The sequence below is a fragment of the Sinocyclocheilus rhinocerous genome, unplaced genomic scaffold (assembly GCF_001515625.1).
Source record: "Sinocyclocheilus rhinocerous isolate Xijiao unplaced genomic scaffold, SAMN03320098_v1.1 scaffold422, whole genome shotgun sequence".
NCBI lineage: Eukaryota > Metazoa > Chordata > Actinopteri > Cypriniformes > Cyprinidae > Sinocyclocheilus > Sinocyclocheilus rhinocerous.
The window spans coordinates 1,043,423-1,062,352 of NW_015639767.1; the positions used below are offsets into that span (position 1 = coordinate 1,043,423).

General features: G+C 38.6%; 1 protein-coding gene across 1 annotated transcript in view; it reads left to right on the top strand.

Annotated features, from left to right (window-relative positions):
• Positions 1–18,093, top strand: part of col11a2 (collagen, type XI, alpha 2) — a 36,618-nt gene extending 18,525 nt beyond the window's left edge. Inside the window, exons 8-65 of the mRNA XM_016567440.1 lie at positions 1,004–1,225; positions 2,402–2,455; positions 2,661–2,702; positions 3,543–3,605; positions 3,867–3,941; positions 4,138–4,224; positions 4,345–4,401; positions 4,518–4,571; positions 4,734–4,787; positions 5,020–5,073; positions 5,234–5,287; positions 5,504–5,557; positions 5,755–5,799; positions 5,956–6,009; positions 6,181–6,225; positions 6,336–6,389; positions 6,474–6,518; positions 6,685–6,738; positions 6,833–6,877; positions 7,707–7,760; positions 8,015–8,059; positions 8,186–8,239; positions 8,353–8,460; positions 8,688–8,741; positions 8,848–8,901; positions 9,063–9,107; positions 9,328–9,381; positions 9,834–9,878; positions 9,979–10,032; positions 10,122–10,175; positions 10,268–10,321; positions 10,467–10,664; positions 10,789–10,842; positions 11,121–11,228; positions 11,317–11,424; positions 11,514–11,567; positions 11,768–11,821; positions 11,921–12,028; positions 12,115–12,168; positions 12,319–12,372; positions 12,558–12,611; positions 12,719–12,772; positions 12,909–13,016; positions 13,100–13,153; positions 13,304–13,357; positions 13,469–13,522; positions 13,741–13,794; positions 13,879–13,986; positions 14,085–14,138; positions 14,674–14,835; positions 15,517–15,570; positions 15,819–15,854; positions 16,022–16,075; positions 16,200–16,473; positions 16,565–16,677; positions 16,787–16,855; positions 17,317–17,553; positions 17,947–18,093. Coding sequence (XP_016422926.1) covers positions 1,004–1,225; positions 2,402–2,455; positions 2,661–2,702; positions 3,543–3,605; positions 3,867–3,941; positions 4,138–4,224; positions 4,345–4,401; positions 4,518–4,571; positions 4,734–4,787; positions 5,020–5,073; positions 5,234–5,287; positions 5,504–5,557; positions 5,755–5,799; positions 5,956–6,009; positions 6,181–6,225; positions 6,336–6,389; positions 6,474–6,518; positions 6,685–6,738; positions 6,833–6,877; positions 7,707–7,760; positions 8,015–8,059; positions 8,186–8,239; positions 8,353–8,460; positions 8,688–8,741; positions 8,848–8,901; positions 9,063–9,107; positions 9,328–9,381; positions 9,834–9,878; positions 9,979–10,032; positions 10,122–10,175; positions 10,268–10,321; positions 10,467–10,664; positions 10,789–10,842; positions 11,121–11,228; positions 11,317–11,424; positions 11,514–11,567; positions 11,768–11,821; positions 11,921–12,028; positions 12,115–12,168; positions 12,319–12,372; positions 12,558–12,611; positions 12,719–12,772; positions 12,909–13,016; positions 13,100–13,153; positions 13,304–13,357; positions 13,469–13,522; positions 13,741–13,794; positions 13,879–13,986; positions 14,085–14,138; positions 14,674–14,835; positions 15,517–15,570; positions 15,819–15,854; positions 16,022–16,075; positions 16,200–16,473; positions 16,565–16,677; positions 16,787–16,855; positions 17,317–17,553; positions 17,947–18,093 — 4,419 coding nt within the window. The remainder of the gene's footprint in view (positions 1–1,003; positions 1,226–2,401; positions 2,456–2,660; positions 2,703–3,542; positions 3,606–3,866; positions 3,942–4,137; positions 4,225–4,344; positions 4,402–4,517; positions 4,572–4,733; positions 4,788–5,019; positions 5,074–5,233; positions 5,288–5,503; positions 5,558–5,754; positions 5,800–5,955; positions 6,010–6,180; positions 6,226–6,335; positions 6,390–6,473; positions 6,519–6,684; positions 6,739–6,832; positions 6,878–7,706; positions 7,761–8,014; positions 8,060–8,185; positions 8,240–8,352; positions 8,461–8,687; positions 8,742–8,847; positions 8,902–9,062; positions 9,108–9,327; positions 9,382–9,833; positions 9,879–9,978; positions 10,033–10,121; positions 10,176–10,267; positions 10,322–10,466; positions 10,665–10,788; positions 10,843–11,120; positions 11,229–11,316; positions 11,425–11,513; positions 11,568–11,767; positions 11,822–11,920; positions 12,029–12,114; positions 12,169–12,318; positions 12,373–12,557; positions 12,612–12,718; positions 12,773–12,908; positions 13,017–13,099; positions 13,154–13,303; positions 13,358–13,468; positions 13,523–13,740; positions 13,795–13,878; positions 13,987–14,084; positions 14,139–14,673; positions 14,836–15,516; positions 15,571–15,818; positions 15,855–16,021; positions 16,076–16,199; positions 16,474–16,564; positions 16,678–16,786; positions 16,856–17,316; positions 17,554–17,946) is intronic.
• Positions 18,094–18,930: the final 837 nt, after the last annotated feature.

Below are 18,930 nucleotides of genomic sequence, written 5' to 3' on the forward strand. Positions count from 1 at the left end.
TGGGTTAGTTGTGGACAGACCTAACTAAAACTTTTTTTTTTGTCTAGAGTGGGACTTTTTATATTGGTCAGGTTTGTATTTAAGAATAAACAAGATGTTTAGTAATAGTTTGGAAATGGACATGGCCAGAAAATTGAAATGAAAGAGTCAACAATACAATGGTAAGAGACTAGTAGGAAGTAGTGCTTTAGTTTTTGCCTCAAAGTAAGTGTGTTGCCATAGACCTGAGTGATTCTGTGGTCTCATTTTGAAATTAATTTACTGATTCATTAACAATATTGGAAAATACACCAGCAAAAGGATTTCAATTTTATCTTGAGGCACAACGCTCATAATTATGGTCACACATTTTGTTTAGTCAATGTCTTTATGATGGAGAAGAAACGGACAAGTGCTTTCTCAAGGCCCGTTCACATCGGAGACAATAACTATAATTATACATTTTTAATAATCGTTCTAATTCTGAGTCGACAACACAACTAAAACAACAACAACACAGAGGAATGATATCATAGAAATCACTTTAATAACAATTTTTACCAGGTAATGAATGATAAAAATATTTACAGTCAGAATCCATTCGACTTTAAAGAGCTTGAGCATTTTAAGTGTGTAATTATAATATACAGAATGATATTGTCTATTGGTTTGAACTCTAATACAGTTATCGTTATGGTTATCATTCTTGGTGTGAACAGGCCTTTAGACTGAACAATAAAGTGGTAAATAAGACACGAAGAGGACTATTTTGGTGAGATCAGTCTGTGTACTGTGTGTGTGTGTGTGTCTGTAAACCTGTGCCTGTGTGTGGATGTTTGCCTCTCTCTCATATCTGTTTTACAACAGGTAAGATCTATTATTCTGATTATTCTGTCTCTTTGCCCTCTCATTTCCTCTCTTTTTTCCTATCTTCTATCCATTTCTGCCCCATCACACCATATAATCTTCCATCCTCCAAACCATCCACTCCACCCCTACCTCTGCTCCCAATGGTACGGCCCAGGTGGACGAGACTGTTGGCATCGAGGACATAGATGCGACCAAGTCAGGTGGTGAAGGGGTGTCTCAAACGCCAGACGAGCCCTTCACTGAGGAGTACATTACAAGCGACTTTGGAATGAAGGAGTATGACTATTCCTACAAGGACTACAATGAGCCCATCATCGAAAGCAAGACGGAAGACACCTTTGGCCCTGCCCTGTCCGCTGTGACAGATGAGGGAGGTGTAAGTTACCTTGTGCTTTCTAGCAAATTCCTTTGATAAGCTTTGATAAAAGCTTAAATTGAATTTGCAATGGCTTTAAATCTTGCAGAGGCATCAAGCAGGTAGTTGTTAAGACCAGCTAAGCGCTGCTGTTGGTCTAAATGCTGGTCCAAGACTTGAGCTCTGTTCCAAAACCTAGTTAATTGCCTAGACAGAAATTAAGAATTCATTCTCCCTCATGGCCACGATTTGACTAAATTAAAATGGGGGTTCAAAGTAAAGTGACCACGATTTAACTGAAACAATGGAACAAACTGATTAGTTGTGGAAGCGAATTCTTAATTTATGGCCATGATATCTTTTACTTTTTTCCCTGTATGTCATGTCCAGTGCTCTGTATCAATTAATGAAAACCATTGTCCAATGAAAATGAAAACCTTTTTTTTTTAGTTTTAGTTAACAGGAACAGCACTGGTAGGCAGTTGAGGTTTTGGAAGAGAACTTCAGAGTCAACTTGTCAATTTGCATTCAGTGTTTACTTAAGACTGAATCAAGTTTGCTTAGCGTAATGGTTCAGCAAGTTACGCCATCACCAGGAAACGGTTCCCCTGCCAGCAAACCTTGTTTATCACAAGACTTAAACACAACTCCTTTTGCACAAGATTCCTCTGCAAGTCTGCATAGAGTGCTTAGTTCAGCAGCACCATCAGTATTGGTTGACTCAGCTGCTCTTATGCTGATCTGAGAGCAGTCCTAATCTTGATCAGCATAGAACAGCAGTATCTTTTTGGAAGGGCTCCACCACTTGACGCTTGACTTCAGCGCCAGAGCTGTTCAGTATGTTTTAACATGCTGTAGACCTGCATATACAAAAATAAAAGTGTATAGTGGCTACTTCAGTCTCAACAGTGTTCAACATTTAAATGGATGGCCTCACAACAGCAGATAAGTGAAATTTTAAGCCTGCTTGGTCAGCTAAGTATCTGCTTAACTTCCTTAAAAATAATTTATCAGTCCAGGTAAATCTTGAGATTCAGTGGATTATGGATTCACATCCAAAACCACAAAAAGAGTTATAATATGTCATGTAGGTGGGTGTACAATGCTCAGCTAGTACCTGAACATCTTGGACTGATGGTTTCTTCTGTTTGTATATTGACTGGGCTCTGTTTTGGGTTACATATCTGTTTTCCTCAGGCCTCCGTGCGAGCCCAGAAGGGAGAGAAGGGAGACCCTGCTGTCCTTGAACCTGTAAGCATCACACTTCCATAATCAAACCATTATGAGAAAGGTTAACATTTGGAATTGGAAATAGTAAAGGCAACTACTCCATCTGTTTAGACATATAATTCATCCAGGCCACGCTACAAAATACCATTGTGATGTATTTCATGTAATAGTCTTTTCTAAATGTATTATTACTGTCTTTAATTTCTTAATTTTACCGCTCTCACAGGGCATGTTGATTGAAGGACCACCTGGACCAGAAGGACCAGCAGTATGTTCACTATATTCTCTTTTGAGTGAATTTATGATCACTTAGCATTCCCAGTCCTCCCCAAAATTGAGCTAATAATGTTTGATTCCTCACTGAAAAGCATAACTTACTTTCCTACATCTGCCATATTGAGCATTGCAAGTTATCCAGTTTGTTTCCATTACATTCTAGTGCATGTTATGGTAAAAATTAAGTTTCACAGTTGTGGTTTGTGTAGATTATGCACTCTTAATTATGCAATCTTTCCGTCTGTTACATATCTGTTTTCCTCAGGCCTCCGTGCGAGCCCAGAAGGGAGAGAAGGGAGACCCTGCTGTCCTTGAACCTGTAAGCATCATACTTCCATAATCAAACAATTATGAGAAAGGTTAACGTTTGGAATTGGAAATAGTAAAGGCAACTACTGCATCTGTTTAGACATATAATTCATCCAGGCCACCAGAGGGTGCTACAAAATACCATTGTGATGTATTTCATGTAATAGTCTTTTCTAAATGTATTATTACTGTCTTTAATTTCTTAATTTTACCGCTCTCACAGGGCATGTTGATTGAAGGACCACCTGGACCAGAAGGACCAGCAGTATGTTCACTATATTCTCTTTTGAGTGAATTTATGATCACTTAGCATTCCCAGTCCTCCCCAAAATTGAGCTAATAATGTTTGATTCCTCACTGAAAAGCATAACTTACTTTCCTACATCTGCCATATTGAGCATTGCAAGTTATCCAGTTTGTTTCCATTACATTCTAGTGCATGTTATGGTAAAAATTAAGTTTCACAGTTGTGGTTTGTGTAGATTATGCACTCTTAATTATGCAATCTTTCCGTCTGCATTAGGGTCTCCCTGGTCCCGCTGGCCCCCAAGGACCCCCTGGTTCTGTTGGTGATCCTGGTGAGAGGGTGAGTGGACAGTTTTTTGTGTGTGTTTATGCTTTAGATGTGCCTGGTTTCTCCCAAGGTTTTTTTTCTTCTTCTTCATTTCTGTCACCTGATGGAATTTGGGTTCCTCACCACTGTCCTCTTTGGCTTGCTTTGTTGGGGTATAAAAGACATTTAATATTCAGTAATGTCATCGATGCACTGACACTATTGGATGAGAACGGGTGTAGAGAGGGTTTATAATTTAAAGCAGTATAGTCAATCCCGCTGTTGTTTCTGTAGGGTACTACTGGTAAGGCTGGTCTTCCTGGAGCGGACGGTGTCCCAGGACCACCTGGAACTTCTGTCATGCTTCCTGTAAGTCTTCTCTCCTTTCTTTCTTTCTCTCAATGTTCATAAAGTCATATCACCACTAGATGTCACCATTATTATAAAGCAAGTGATTTAGGACATTATTTCTAACCGGCTCTCCCTGGGCTCCCACATCAAAGTTGCATAAAAAAAGTAAAATAAATTATTGCTTGATTTGCAAAACACTTCTCTGTTCTTTCAGTTCCGTTTTGGACAGAGTGCTGGCGAAAAAGGGCCCATTGCCTCAGCACAGGAGGCCCAAGCTCAAGCCATCCTGTCTCAGGCTCGGGTTAGTAGCATATAACATAGTCATATAACAATCATTTAACATTTATTTATTACTTTTTCCACATTGAGGTCTAAAATGATACATCTTAATTTGGTATTAATGGAACTGTCTTCTGTCTAGTTGGCTCTGAAAGGCCCACCAGGGCCAATGGGTTTCACCGGCCGTCCAGGACCTTTGGTAAAAGAACTAAACACTATATAAATAAATAAAATAGATATTCAACAGACATGTCTGTTGCAATATTACATGTTGTTTGTCAAGTGCTTACATCTTGATGTTGTGATCCTATATAGGGAACAACTGGAAGTCCTGGCTTAAAGGGAGAAAGTGGGGACCATGGACCTCAGGTAAAGTCCTGAATTTGTGTTTCTGTGACATTGTAACTCTTAGTCTTGCCTCAAGAACATTAGCAGCACATTGAGTCATTCTGAGATGCTCTGACATATCTTCGATATAATCTAAAGAGACAGTCTTCTAATTTATCATGCATCCCTGTTGTGTTTTTACAGGGCCCCAGAGGTCCTCATGGATTGTCTGGTCCTCCTGGTAAATCTGGTCGGAGGGTGAGTCCACTACAGTGTTCCTGACAAATAAAAAACAAAACCCGCAGATTTACATCGACACAGGTATTATCTATGGGCCAGAATATCACAGTAACTTCAAGGCAGTAAGCAACTACCTAGCAATAATCCAGAATGCCTTAGCAACCGCATCCTAGCATCTAGGTGGCACCTCTTGTGTTCCCCTCAAGAAATGTAGTTATCTAGTTGCTTATATTATTGATATTTCCTGCAGGGTCGTGCTGGTGCAGATGGATCCAGAGGGATGCCAGGAGAGCCCGGAGTTAAGGTTGGATGTCTTTAATGAAGCCATTTTTGTTCAAACTCTTGTATTATTCCACCTCTGAAATGTCTACCACATAGAAATCACGTTGACCTTGACTGAGTCTTTTGAGCGAGCATCTTTGGTTTATGAACTCATCATGAATGTGTATGTTTTTCTATATTAGGGTGACCGTGGCTTTGATGGCCTTCCTGGTTTGCCTGGTGACAAGGGTTATCGTGTAAGTGCTGACATTTTAATATCATTGTTCCAAAACATAGTGAGCTTTTAAGGCAGCGTAGTTACTGCTTGATACCTTTTTTTGGCCAAAATCGAATGCAGCTTCCAATGTGTACACAGTAGACATCAAGGGTTTCACTAGATTTTGTAACATAGCTATAGGATGTACGTATAATAATATTAAAAATGTTAATTTATTTAATTTAAATTTTTTAAGGGTCAAACTGGAGGAATGGGACCCCCAGGACCCCCTGGAGAGGACGGAGAAAGGGTACTTCTCAAGGATTTTGTGCTGTTACAGTAAATTAACAATAGTGAATATGATGTATGCTGCCTGAACACATCCTCTTGATCTTTGTTGATCATATTTGCTTGAATATATGTCATCATCTTTATAAAGCATAAAAAATGTGAACTTTGAAGTTAGATTTTTTTCTGATTATCCTCTTCCATCTTGACGATTGTCAGGGAGATGATGGAGATGTTGGACCTAGAGGTCTTCCCGGTGAAGCGGTGGGTGTTTCTGTTTCTCAGACACTGTACACACATACGACTTTGTGTATGATAGCACTGACCTGTATGACTTGGTTTTGTTCTCCAATTTAAAGTCTGTAAGGCTACTTAGATTTCATTGTATGTTCTTTGATGAACCTCTTTGTTGTTCTGTAGGGGCCCCGGGGGTTGCTGGGGCCTAAAGGGCCTTCTGGACTTCCTGGACCTCCTGTGAGTATTCATTGAAATCTTAACTACAAATACTACATAATAAGTTGTTTATTTTTTTAATTGCAATGGTTGCACAGCAACACTGTCATTAAAATGAAAGATTTGTACGTGGATATCCAGAATTCCAGATCTTTCTTTCTTGCATTTCTCCATGTTATCTGCCTCTGCCAGGGTGTTCGTGGAAATGATGGTCCACATGGTCCAAAAGGAAACTTGGTCAGTAAATCTGAGTTCTCTGACATTACTCTAAATGCACAGTCCTGAACAGTGTAAAAATATGCAATAATTGGCATATGTGCGTGATAAGTTAAATTCTCTCTTTTAAGGGGCCTCAAGGAGAGCCTGGTCCTCCAGGGCAGCAGGGGGCTCCAGGAACACAGGTGAACAACAAGTTTATTACAGATTTAAAGACAAATGTGCAAAATGTACAAAACATTTAATATGAATGTTTTTCTGTGTAATAGGGAATTTCAGGTCCACAGGGTCCTCTCGGACCACCAGGAGAGAAGGTGAGTGTTTTATGATTGCAGAACACAAAGCAATAATTATTAATAATCAGTGAATGTACTTCACTGAATTACCACTTTAGAAGTTACAACAAACTTACATGTCCAGTCTTATTCTGAGATCATCATCAATGGCAATTATAATGCCATTTCATATGTCTTCTTAAAGGGACCCACAGGAAAGCCAGGTCTGCCAGGAATGCCCGGAGCTGACGGTCCTCCTGTAAGTGTTAGATGAGTGCTGATTTTTTTTTCAGTGAACATGTATGTGGTATTACCTGCGGTAAAGAATATGCCATTCTGGTTTGTCTTAATAGGGTCATCCCGGAAAGGAAGGCCCCTTTGGAACCAAAGGAAATCAGGTGAGTCTATACCATAATAATTAGTATATTTCTCTGTAGTGCTTCATAAATTAAATGTAATTTGTGTCATTTGACATTTGGCTTCAGATCATATATATATATACAGTATATATACACTACCGTTCAAAAGTTTGGGATCAGAACGATTTTTAATGAGTTTCTTCTGCTCATCAAGGCTCCATTTATTTGATCAAAAATACAGGAAAAAATGTAATATTGTGAAATATTATTACGATGTAAAATAACATTTTTATATTTTAATATACATTAAAATCTAATTTATTCCTGTGATGGTAAAGCTGAATTTTCAGCATCATTACTCCAGTCTTCAGTGTCACATGATCCTTCAGAAAACATTATAATATCAGGATTCTTTGATGAATAAAAGTTTAAAAGAAGAGCATTTATTTAAATTTTCATTTATTTTTAAATTATTATTTTCTATACACTAGAGTTCAAAAGTTTGGGGTCAGTAAATTTTTATTCTTTCTTTTTTTTTAAAGAAATTAAAACTTTTATTCAGCAAGGATGTGTTAAATTTATAAGAAGTTATAGCAAAGATATATATTGTTAGAAAAGATTTATATTTTTAATAAATGCTGTTCTTTTTAACTTTTTATTCATCAAAGAATCCTGGTCTTTGATCAAATAAATGCAGCCTTGATAAGCAGAAGAGACTTCTTTAAAAAACATTACAAGTCTTACTGATCCCAAACTTTTGACCGGTAGTGTATATATCTTTGTTATATATATATATATAGACAGACATTTTCAGGGCAGAAATCCTAGTGTTCATATTTTGACATTAATTTTCCTTGTTCATATTTAGGGTCCTAATGGTCCTCAGGGGTCTATTGGCTATCCTGGCCCTCGGGGAGTGAAGGTATAATATACATCTTTTTTCAATTAATTTGATGCAGATAGTTTTTGTTTTTTTATCTTTTTCCAATGGACATTAAATCTGTGTAAATGTTATGGAGCTTAATCATAAAAAAATAATTTTATCACCCGGTGTAATTTTTATGAGCAATTCTGTTTGTGGAGAGTTTTATGTTTTAGTAATGGCTGTTGATAGTTGATATCTGCTTTCACCTGTAAGACTCAGATTAAGATAACAGACCGAATGCTTTATGACAGGGAGCTCAAGGTATCCGTGGATTGAAGGGCCATAAGGGAGAGAAGGTGAGTGTTTTTGGTCATAAACATCAAGTTTATCATCTTTGAAACATAAATTGAAACCATTTTGTGTTACAGGTTTAGGTGCAGTGGTCAGTGTTAAATAACGTATGTTTTTTACTTTACTTTCAGGGAGAGGACGGATTCACTGGAATCAAAGGAGACTTTGGTGTGAAGGGAGAGAGGGTATGTCTTACGCATCACAAAACATCAGTGAATAGAAACTCATCAATTAGCATTTGATTTAGCACAAATGTGAAATGAGAGCAAATGGTAGCACTTGACTTGTGCACCAACAGGGAGAGGTGGGAGTGCCTGGCTCAAGAGGAGAGGACGGTCCTGAGGGCCCGAAGGGTCGTGTCGGTCCCCCTGGTGAAATTGGTCCTATTGGCCTGCTTGGAGAGAAGGTTAGTTTATGTAAAATGAGTGGTGATTGCTGATTTTGTTCCATTATATATCATTTTAGCTATGTTTTGTATTGCCATTGATATTGGCAGTAAGCTATAATGAATATAAATGTTATGTTTGTTGTATTAAATGTATGTTTCTGAATATAAAACTTATTAATTAAAAATATAGATTTTAGTTGTTGGTCTAAAGATGTATTAAATCTTACTAAATGATGTCAATCCAGGGCAAACTTGGTGTGCCTGGACTTCCTGGATATCCCGGAAGGCAAGGAATTAAGGTAAACAAAAGTAATATTGTTCATGAGACATGATGTGATATTCAGCCATCATTCATTTCATCAAATATACTGCGTTTTTCAAACAATGTAATGCTTGTATTTTAAGGGCTCTCTCGGTTTCCCAGGATTCCCTGGTGCAAATGGCGAGAAAGGTGCAAGGGTAAGATTTTTTAGACTAAATTGGACTAAAACTCAAGAGTTAGAAGTATTGATCACAGGTCACAGGGAGGTCAATGCAGTGTCCCGCGTAGAGTATCTTCCTTTATTTTGGAAAAGAATTGATTATGCTGAAAAATTCTGAACTGATTTTCCCCATTCCAGGGTTTGATTGGAAAACTTGGACCAAGAGGACAGAGAGGGCCAACAGTAAGAGCCTGTTTTAATCATTTCATCTCTCATCTTCTGTTCCATTTATTAAAAAACAAAAAACACTTTTTGCTTTCATTTGATTTGAAATTGTTTGATTTGTTTAGTAGGTTAAAGTTGCTGTTGTTGATTCAAGCAGATGACAGATTTCAGATCAGTTAACTTGTAAAGCAATGCACAATGATTTTCTAAGACTTCTTCGTTTTTAAAATCTTTTTAGGGTCCCAGAGGGCAGAGAGGACCCCGTGGGTCAACAGGAAAATCAGGTGCTAAGGTATGAGATTATTTTCAAATTATTTTCGGTTTTATAGCTACTTTTTAGAGGATTTTTTAAAGGGGTCATATGATGCGATTTCAAGTTTTCCTTTCATGAAGATGCTGTGTCGTTGCAAAAGCGAAAATAATTTGGCCTTCCAAAAGAGGACACGACTAGAAATCAGTGGTTAAGTTGTATTTACAACAAGAGGAGAAACAATAATGTACAGTATGTGGGAAATAATGTGTTTTTTTTAACCTTAAACCGCATAAACACATTTCATTACACCAAATACACAAAATAATGTTCTTTTTAGCAACATAATATGACCCCTTTAATGTTCTATTTATTGTTGTTAATTTAGTGGACATTGTTTGAGGCATTGCTCAACTAATTTTTGTAGTTTTTCAACAATGAAAATAAAGATAAATTGATTTCAGTCAATCAGTTTCTACATTCTGATGTTTTAGGGCGGATCGGGCAGTGACGGGCCTCCTGGACCACCTGGGGAGAGAGTATGCTTTTTTCAAAACTTTATTTTATTTATTTAAAACCTTTCAGTCTAGGTTTTCGCTTCAGCTTTAATTTATTTATTATGTTTCTCCTTTTGTACAGGGACTAACTGGACCTCAAGGTCCAAATGGATTCCCTGGGCCGAAGGGACCTCCTGTAAGGAACAGTTTATTAGTTTGATCTGATGCTTAAACTGAACTTTTGTTTTTCTCTATTACTTATTGATATGTCAATTGATTTTGAAGGGACCTCCAGGGAAAGATGGACTGCCTGGACACCCTGGACAAAGAGGCGAAGTTGTACGTATCTTTCATTTTTTATCATCTAAAGTGCAATATTCACTGTGATCAAAGTTGAACAGCAACATATATTTTTCACATTGCATTCTTAGGGTTTCCAAGGCAAAACTGGACCACCTGGGCCACCGGGAGTTGTTGGACCACAGGTGAGTTTTGTGCTTTTAGCGAGCAAAATGGGTTTCTTTCTCGAGAAACTGTTAATAAAATTCCTCAAAAATTAATAAATCTTTAAAATCGATTCAGAAATGTATGGAACTGTACGAGCTTTACTCAGATCTAGTTCTTGTTTAGGGTCCCTCTGGTGAGACTGGTCAGCTGGGTGAGCGTGGTCACCCAGGACCCCCAGGACCACCCGGTGAGCAAGGTCTTCCTGGGCCTTCTGGTAAAGAGGGAACCAAAGGAGATCCCGGTCCCTCCGGCGGCCCCGGAAAAGATGGACCCCCTGGACTGAGAGGATTCCCAGGAGAGAGAGGACTGCCAGGAACTCCAGTAATAAGTCTCACCCATTCTGCTTAGTGAAGTTTATATTATAAAACCTTTTCTAAATGTGTTTTCTAAAACTGCACATAAATGTTTTTATACCAAACTGAGCTCTACCTTTGTGTTTTCATAGGGCACTGGAGGACTGAAAGGAAATGAAGGCCCTGCTGGACCACCTGGACCTGCTGTATGTTGCTCATAATAACCAGAATATGAAATATCACGTAGATACACTCTTCAAAATAAAGGTTCTTTATTGCCATTAATGGTTCCATGAAGATCCTTTAACATCCATAAAACATTTTAAATGCACAAAAGGTTTTTATACTGCAGAAATGTTCTCTAGATTATAATATGTTCTTTACACTATAAGTGTATAAGAACTGAAAGGTTCTTTGGGGAACTCAGAATGGTTCTTCTATAACATCACTTTCAGTCTTTTACCCTAACTGAATTTCTATGCAGGGATCACCTGGGGAGAGAGGAGCAGCTGGCACTGCAGGTACTGTCGGCCCGCCTGGACGACCTGGACCTCAGGGGCCTCCTGGAGCTGCGGGAGAAAAAGGAGTGCCAGTAAGTGTCTACTCTAGGTTTGCACCTTATCTCTAATATTTATATATTTATATATAGGCCTGTCAAATAAGATAATCCTGTTTTAAAGGGGGAGAAAGGTCCAATTGGTCCAGCTGGTCGTGATGGCATCCAAGGCCCAGTTGGTCTCCCAGGCCCTGCTGGACCTCCAGGTACTGCTGGAGAGGATGGAGACAAGGTAAGCAACCTCTTCATATCTCAATCTCAAATCCTCACAGTTATGTGGATGTTCTTGTCAAATATAAAGTTGAACTGTTTTTTGTATAGGGTGAGGTTGGAGAGCCAGGACAAAAGGGCGGTAAAGGATCCAAGGGAGAACATGTGAGTAAATTAACTTTTGTTTAAGAAATCTTCATAATTTATATATGTCCTGTTTCCAAAGAAAATACATCAACATTGTAACGAGTTCCAAGCCTTTTCAAGGAGTCCTAAAATTTGAAAACCTTGCATGCTTAGATTTTGTTTCACTTATTTTGGTGGGCATAATATCAATCTATAATCAATTATTTGCACCTTTACAGGGTCCTCCTGGTCCACCCGGGCCAATGGGTCCTGTTGGACAGCCTGGTGCAGCTGTGAGTGTGATTTGATGCCAACAAAGTCATGCTACTATTCATAGGTAGTCAAAAGGTTATATCTGCTTGTGGTCGACCCCATTTCAAATCTCTTCTCAGGGTGCTGATGGTGAGACAGGTGCAAGAGGTCAACAGGGACCATTCGGCGCTAAGGGAGATGAAGGGACAAGAGGATTCCCTGGGCCTCCAGGCCCTATTGGACTGCAGGTACAGATTGTGTTTTATTCACTCTTACCCATTAAAATCTACATACTGGATGTTTTAGCTATTTGCACTTCATTCACATTCATTAGGGTTTACCAGGCCCAGCTGGAGAAAAAGGAGAGACAGGAGATGTTGGGCCAATGGTGAGTCTTAATATTTTTATTTAAAGGCAGTTAAAGGTACAATTGATGTTTATAATGCAACATATGATGCTCTAGCATTTTGAATCACCCTTAGAATAAACATATATGATGGCTATATCCTAATCGTTTCTGGTTCATGTATTTCTGTAGGGTCCTCCTGGTCCGCCAGGTCCTCGTGGTCCAGCTGGTCCTAATGGTGCTGATGTAAGTAACTTAATTTGTACTATAAATAATAATTTACAGATGATTACAGTTCATTATTATATGTGTTATAATCACTATGCAATGACTCTCTGAAATACTTTATTCAGATTGGTCAATCATGGCATTCTGCGGTCAATTAATTTAGCATTGTTTGGATAATTTAATGCATATCCTTAATTTTTCAGGGTCCTCAAGGTCCTCCAGGAGGTTTGGGTAATCCAGGTCCCATAGGAGAGAAGGCAAGTATAAAAAAGTTAATCTTTCTGCATGGATGACGACTTTATGATTGACAAGATTAGCAGTTCTGATTTGTTGGCACTTGACGTTGTTTTATTTGTATTGCCAGGGTGAGCCTGGTGAATCTGGACAACCTGGTGTTGGTGGAGAGCCAGGAAAAACAGTGAGAATTTTTTTTGTTGAAATTTTTATCATCCTCTGAACTTGTAAAAAAAAAAAAAAAGACTTACATTTATATTTATTTATTTAGTAGATATAATCACAGCTAACACCTTATTGGTTTGCTTATCCAATGGCAGGGCCCGAGAGGAGAGCGTGGTGAGAAGGGAGAGGCTGGGCAGCCGGGCACCTCTGGTCCTGCTGGTGGAAAAGGACCCCCTGGAGATGATGGACCCAAAGGAAACCCCGTATGTATTAAACATGACATAGCTTTGAAATGAGAAACAGGTCTATCTGTGACTCTTTGGCAGCTGATATTTGTGTTTTCAAGGGTCCTGTTGGTTTCCCTGGTGATCCTGGTCCCCCTGGTGAAGTTGGACCACGAGTGAGTAGAACTGTCATTTACATACTAATACATGACACTTCAAGTCAACATGAAATTGAATTTGACCCTTCGTACATTCTTCGTATATGCTCCTGGTCTTTGTATATGATTCATCAGTGCGAGAAAAAAAATGTCTGACCTTCTTTACAGGGCCAAGATGGTGCAAAGGGTGAAAGAGGAGAGGATGGAGAACAAGGAGAAGCTGTGAGTGATCATCCTCCTGTTTATAAAGTGCACATCTTCCTTATGCATACTTATAAGGTGTTTTTTCACGATATATTGTGTACACTGAGTACTATCTTTGCATGGCTTTAGGGTTCACCAGGACCAACTGGTGAGAACGGACCACCTGGACCTCCAGGAAAGAGAGTAAGATCACCATATTTCACCACAGCCCAACATAACCACTCTCATGTTAATTTGTGAGCCTTGTAATTTTAGATCATTGATTGTGTATTTCACTGTAGTAGATGAGTAATTTGAGTAATTTGTTAAATATTTGGTCTACAAAAAATATTGTACAGGATGGAACCCATAGAAAAATACATATTTCTGGACTTTAAACTGTGTTAATGTTCATATTTCAGGGTCCTCCAGGCACAAGGGGACCAGAGGGTCGTCAGGGAGAGAAAGGAAGCAAGGTGAGACTAAGAGAGAATATAGTTACAACAAATAAACAGGCTTTTTGTAGTTTTTTTCCTCCTGTAATCTGTTTTTTTTTCTAGGGGGATTCAGGTGCCCTGGGCCCTCCAGGAAAGACTGGCCCCGTGGGGGCACAGGGTACACCAGGAAAACCAGGAACTGAGGGTCTAAGAGGGTTGCCTGGAACAGTGGTATGATATTGGAATAGTGGATTTTTTTTCTGTTTATTTAGTAAAAACTAATATAGTGTTTATCAGATGATCTTCTGACAATTGATAACTGTATTTAGGGTGAGCAAGGCGCTCCAGGTGCTGCTGGCCAGAAGGGACCCCCTGGACCAATGGTAAGACCCTCTGTAATAGAGCATTACAGCAAACGCACACCTTATGGAGGTGCAGGGGGAAAAATGAAGAGTATAACAGCACACTCACTTACAAGATCATTATAACCAACATTTCAGCAACAAGCATTTGTCAAGTTACAATTTCCTCAAAACTGAGAACATCATAAATCGAGTTACTCACAGGTGAAACATAGTTACATCACAATCAGTATTCAATAATTATTTAACAATCTTGAGCAATTAAAATAACACAGACAGATCCGTATATCACATGACATCAGAGAGATCTCTGGTTATGTTGTTTTGGTCTTTTGAGACTTTTTGTGTCTCTTGTTTGTTGGTAATAATATACTTGTGAGTGTGCAGTTATAATCTTCTATACAAAGAACCGCTGTATTATCAAATATACAGTAATGAATTGAGTTTTCAATATACAAGTACACACTAAGAAGTGAACTATTATTAGAACTATTATTATAGTTACATGAAATACATGTATGTATATTGAATGCCAAATTTTCTGCTCCTCTCACAGGGTCCTCCAGGTTTGCCAGGTCTTCGTGGTGACCCCGGCGCTAAGGGTGAGAAGGGACATCCAGGTATGCTCGGTCTGATCGGGCCTCCAGGAGAACAAGGAGAGAAGGGAGACCGAGGCCTGCCGGGACCTCAGGGATCATCAGGACACAAGGGAGAAACGGTATGTGAAGTCTGGTCACATCCTCCGCACATCAAAATCACACCACAGGCAAATATACACTACCGTTCAAAAGTGGGGTCTGTAAGATTTTTTAAAAGAAATTAATGTTTAAATATTCATCAAGGATGCAATAAATTGCTCAAAAGTGACAGTAAAGACATTTATAATGATGCAAAGGATTCTATTTTAAATAAATGCTGTTCTTTTGAACTTTGTATTCATCAAAGAATCCTGAGAAATAAAATGTATCAGTTTCCACAAAAATATGAAGCAGCACAACTGTTTTCAACAATCAGAAATGTTTCTTGAGCAGCAAATCAGCATATTAGAATGATTTCTGAAGGATCATGTGACACTGACTGGAGTAATGATGCTGAAAATTCAGCTTTGATCACAGGAATAAAATACTAATTTTTCAAATGTATTAAAATAGAAAACGGTTATATTAAATTATAGTAATATTTCACAATATTACTGTTTTACTGTATTTTTGATCAAATTAATGCAGCCTTGGTGAGCAGAAGAGACTTCTTTCTAAAACATTTTAAAAAAAACTGTCCAACCCCAAACTTTTGAAGGGTAGTGTACATGTAAAACTTTCCCAGTTCATATCCTATTTCATATCAACAAATACCATATTTTTTTTTCTTCTTTTTTTCATTTCTTGATGTGTTTTGTTAGGGTATGCCTGGAGGAACGGGTCCTCTTGGTCCTGCAGGTCCTGCTGGTATGCCTGTGAGTAAACTTTCATTACCATTTCTCACTTCTGTAGAGTCGTTTATCATACCAAACTCTGAATTTTGTGGAGAAACGTGTCTTAAGTACTTTGGCGGCACTGATTCTTCATGATTAATCCATTGTTAAACCTTAAAAAAAATCTTGAAACTATGACTACTTAACTTGAGCTCTGAAGCACCAAAATATATCATCTCAAAACACTGGTTTCCTCGATCAAAGCTGAATGGATGTGATGTTTCTCACAGGGTCCGAGGGGTATCAAAGGAGCTAAAGGTGCCACTGTGAGTAATACTTCCTTAAATATTTGTACTTAAGATCAAATGTATTGTGAGAAGTAAATCATGAGCCATATCATGTAAGGTAATGTTTAAGCATTATACATATGTCACATTTTTTATACTTTACTCTAAAATGGCACTAATTTTGTATGTGTTTCTCTTTTGTACAGGGTGGAGCTGGTCCTAAAGGAGAAAAAGGTGTACAAGGACCACCAGGACCACCTGTGAGTCGTATCTGTTATCTACAATACAAAACGCAAGATGTTGTACAGTCATCATTTGGCAGTCCCAGATGCCCCAACATCCCAGTGTTCCTTGAAATGCAGTTGAATTTTGTTTTTTCTTTAGGGACCACCTGGTGATGTCATTCAGCCGCTGCCTATTCAGTTCCCTAAGAAGTCCAAGCGCTCCATCGACGCCAGTAAGATGCTCTCTGAGACTGAGGCTGCCGATGCCACGGGCACAGAGTTCCTGACCGCTAACGAAGGAATGGAGGAGATCTTCAGCTCGCTCAATTCCCTGCGCCAGGAGATCGAGAGCATGCGCTTCCCGCTGGGAACACAGGAAAGCCCCGCCCGCACCTGCCAGGACCTCCACCTCAGCCAACCAGATCTGAAAGACGGTATGATCGTCGTGGTTACTATGTGATTGACACATTCCGTAACCAATGGTGAGCCATTTCACATTCTAATCATTCTTATTCTTTTATTCAGGCGAGTACTGGATTGATCCAAACCAAGGCTGCGCCCGGGACTCGTTCAAGGTTTACTGTAACTTCACTGCCGGGGGAGAGACGTGCTTATATCCCAGCAAAGCAGTAGAGAATGTAAGAATTTGCTGGCATTCATTTTTATATGTTTATACTTTACTGCGACATCCTTAGACTTCTGAAGTCTCGACTTGTCTGAATTTACTAGTCCTTAATTCTGCCATAGGTGAAGATGAACACTTGGCCAAAGGAGAAGCCTGGGTCCTGGTTTAGTCAGTTTGCAAAGGGCAGCAAGGTGAGTTTATCACTTCAGGAACTCTTCAGAATCTTCTCTTCAATCCATGTTTCATTTAGCCAAGTAATATGCACAAATGAACCAAAAGCTCGTTATTAAAGGGATAGTTAGTCATCATTTACATAAAAGAAGATACTTTGAAGAATGTGTGTTTCCAAACAGTTTCTGGACCCCATTGACCTCCATTGTATTCTTTTTCATAATAAGGAAGTCAGTGGGAACCAGCAACTGTTTGGTTTCCCAGATTCTTCAATGTATCTTCTTTAGTGTTCAGCAGAAGAAAGAACAGCTTGAGGGTTTTCATTTTTGGGTGAACTATCCCTTTAAAGTGTGTTTACACTGAGAGTGATTTGCAGCGACAACACAACCAGAAGTCATTCATCATCAAAATCTAAGAAATATTGCAGTGTCGAGTTCATTATATTGCGAATCGTGAATTACTGTTTTCTTTTATGTTGTAGTTTTCATATGTTGACTTGAGTGGAGAGCCCGTGGGTGTTGTCCAGCTGGGATTCTTGCGGTTGCTCAGCGTTCAGGCCCGTCAAAACCTGACCTACCACTGCCAGCGATCAGTGGCCTGGGCGGACCTCACGAGCGACAGCGGGTACCAGAGGGCGCTACTCTTCCAGGGTGCCAACGATGAAGAGCTCAGCTACGAGACCAGCCCCTACATCAAAGCCCTCACTGACGGCTGCTCTGTAAGTTAACAGAAACAAATAAATAGATAAAAGATGGCAGTATGTTTAAAAGCTAGCGATTGCACTATTTAAGCATTTTAAGTAATGAAAAGATTTTTGGATGTTTTTAATGTACATTTTTTGGTTCAATTAATATTAAATGTACTTTTTAATGTACTATTTGGGGTGTTTTTAGAACGTTTTAACTGAACCCAAGATGCAATATTATTGCAAATGTTTGATTTACGTTTAAAAAAGTTGTTAAATAGTTTTAATTTTTTTTCAAAATAGTGTGATTTTTGGTGGCTTTTATTGAATACAATTAACATAACAATCATACCCAGACTTTTAACATAATACAATGGTTGAGGTATTCTATTCCTAAATATTTTTTTCCATCTTTTCCCTCTGCAGTATCGTAAAGGCTTGGACAGGACAGTGCTGGAGGTGAACACACCTCAGGTGGAGCAGCTCCCTCTGCTGGACATCAGGATCTCAGACTTTGGGGAGGACAATCAGAAATTTGGTTTTGAAGTGGGACCTGTCTGTTTCCTGGGATAAGCAACTGCCAGCGATCAGTGGCCTGGGCGGACCTCACGAGCGACAGCGGGTACCAGAGGGCGCTACTCTTCCAGGGTGCCAACGATGAAGAGCTCAGCTACGAGACCAGCCCCTACATCAAAGCCCTCACTGACGGCTGCTCTGTAAGTTAACAGAAACAAATAAATAGATAAAAGATGGCAGTATGTTTAAAAGCTAGCGATTGCACTATTTAAGCATTTTAAGTAATGAAAAGATTTTTGGATGTTTTTAATGTACATTTTTTGGTTCAATTAATATTAAATGTACTTTTTAATGTACTATTTGGGGTGTTTTTAGAACGTTTTAACTGAACCCAAGATGCAATATTATTGCAAATGTTTGAGCTTGATGGGTAGTTGGTCTTGTGTGTGTGTATATACATATATAATTTTTTTTTTCATTTACTTTTTTGATTATCTTAACCCTTATATTATGTTCTGGGTCAGTTTGACCCGAACACATTTATGAGTTGTCAGAAATCCTGAAATTGACTATTTCTTATTTAGGGTCATAAACATGCCTGCAATGTTGTGGAATCTGCATACATCATATATTATTATGATGTATTGTAAAATGTAAAACATTAATTTTGTTATGGCAGAAGTATTGAAACAAAGAAATTTAGTATACTGTGTTGAAGGCATATATTTTCATGTGTGTGAATTTTGCTGGGAATCGAACCCATGACCTTGACATTGCTAACTCCATGTTTTATTGTTCGAAGTTTCATGAAGACACACACACAAAAAAACTATTTGAAAATTTAAAAAAAATATATATATATATATAAAAATGTTTTATATATATATATATATA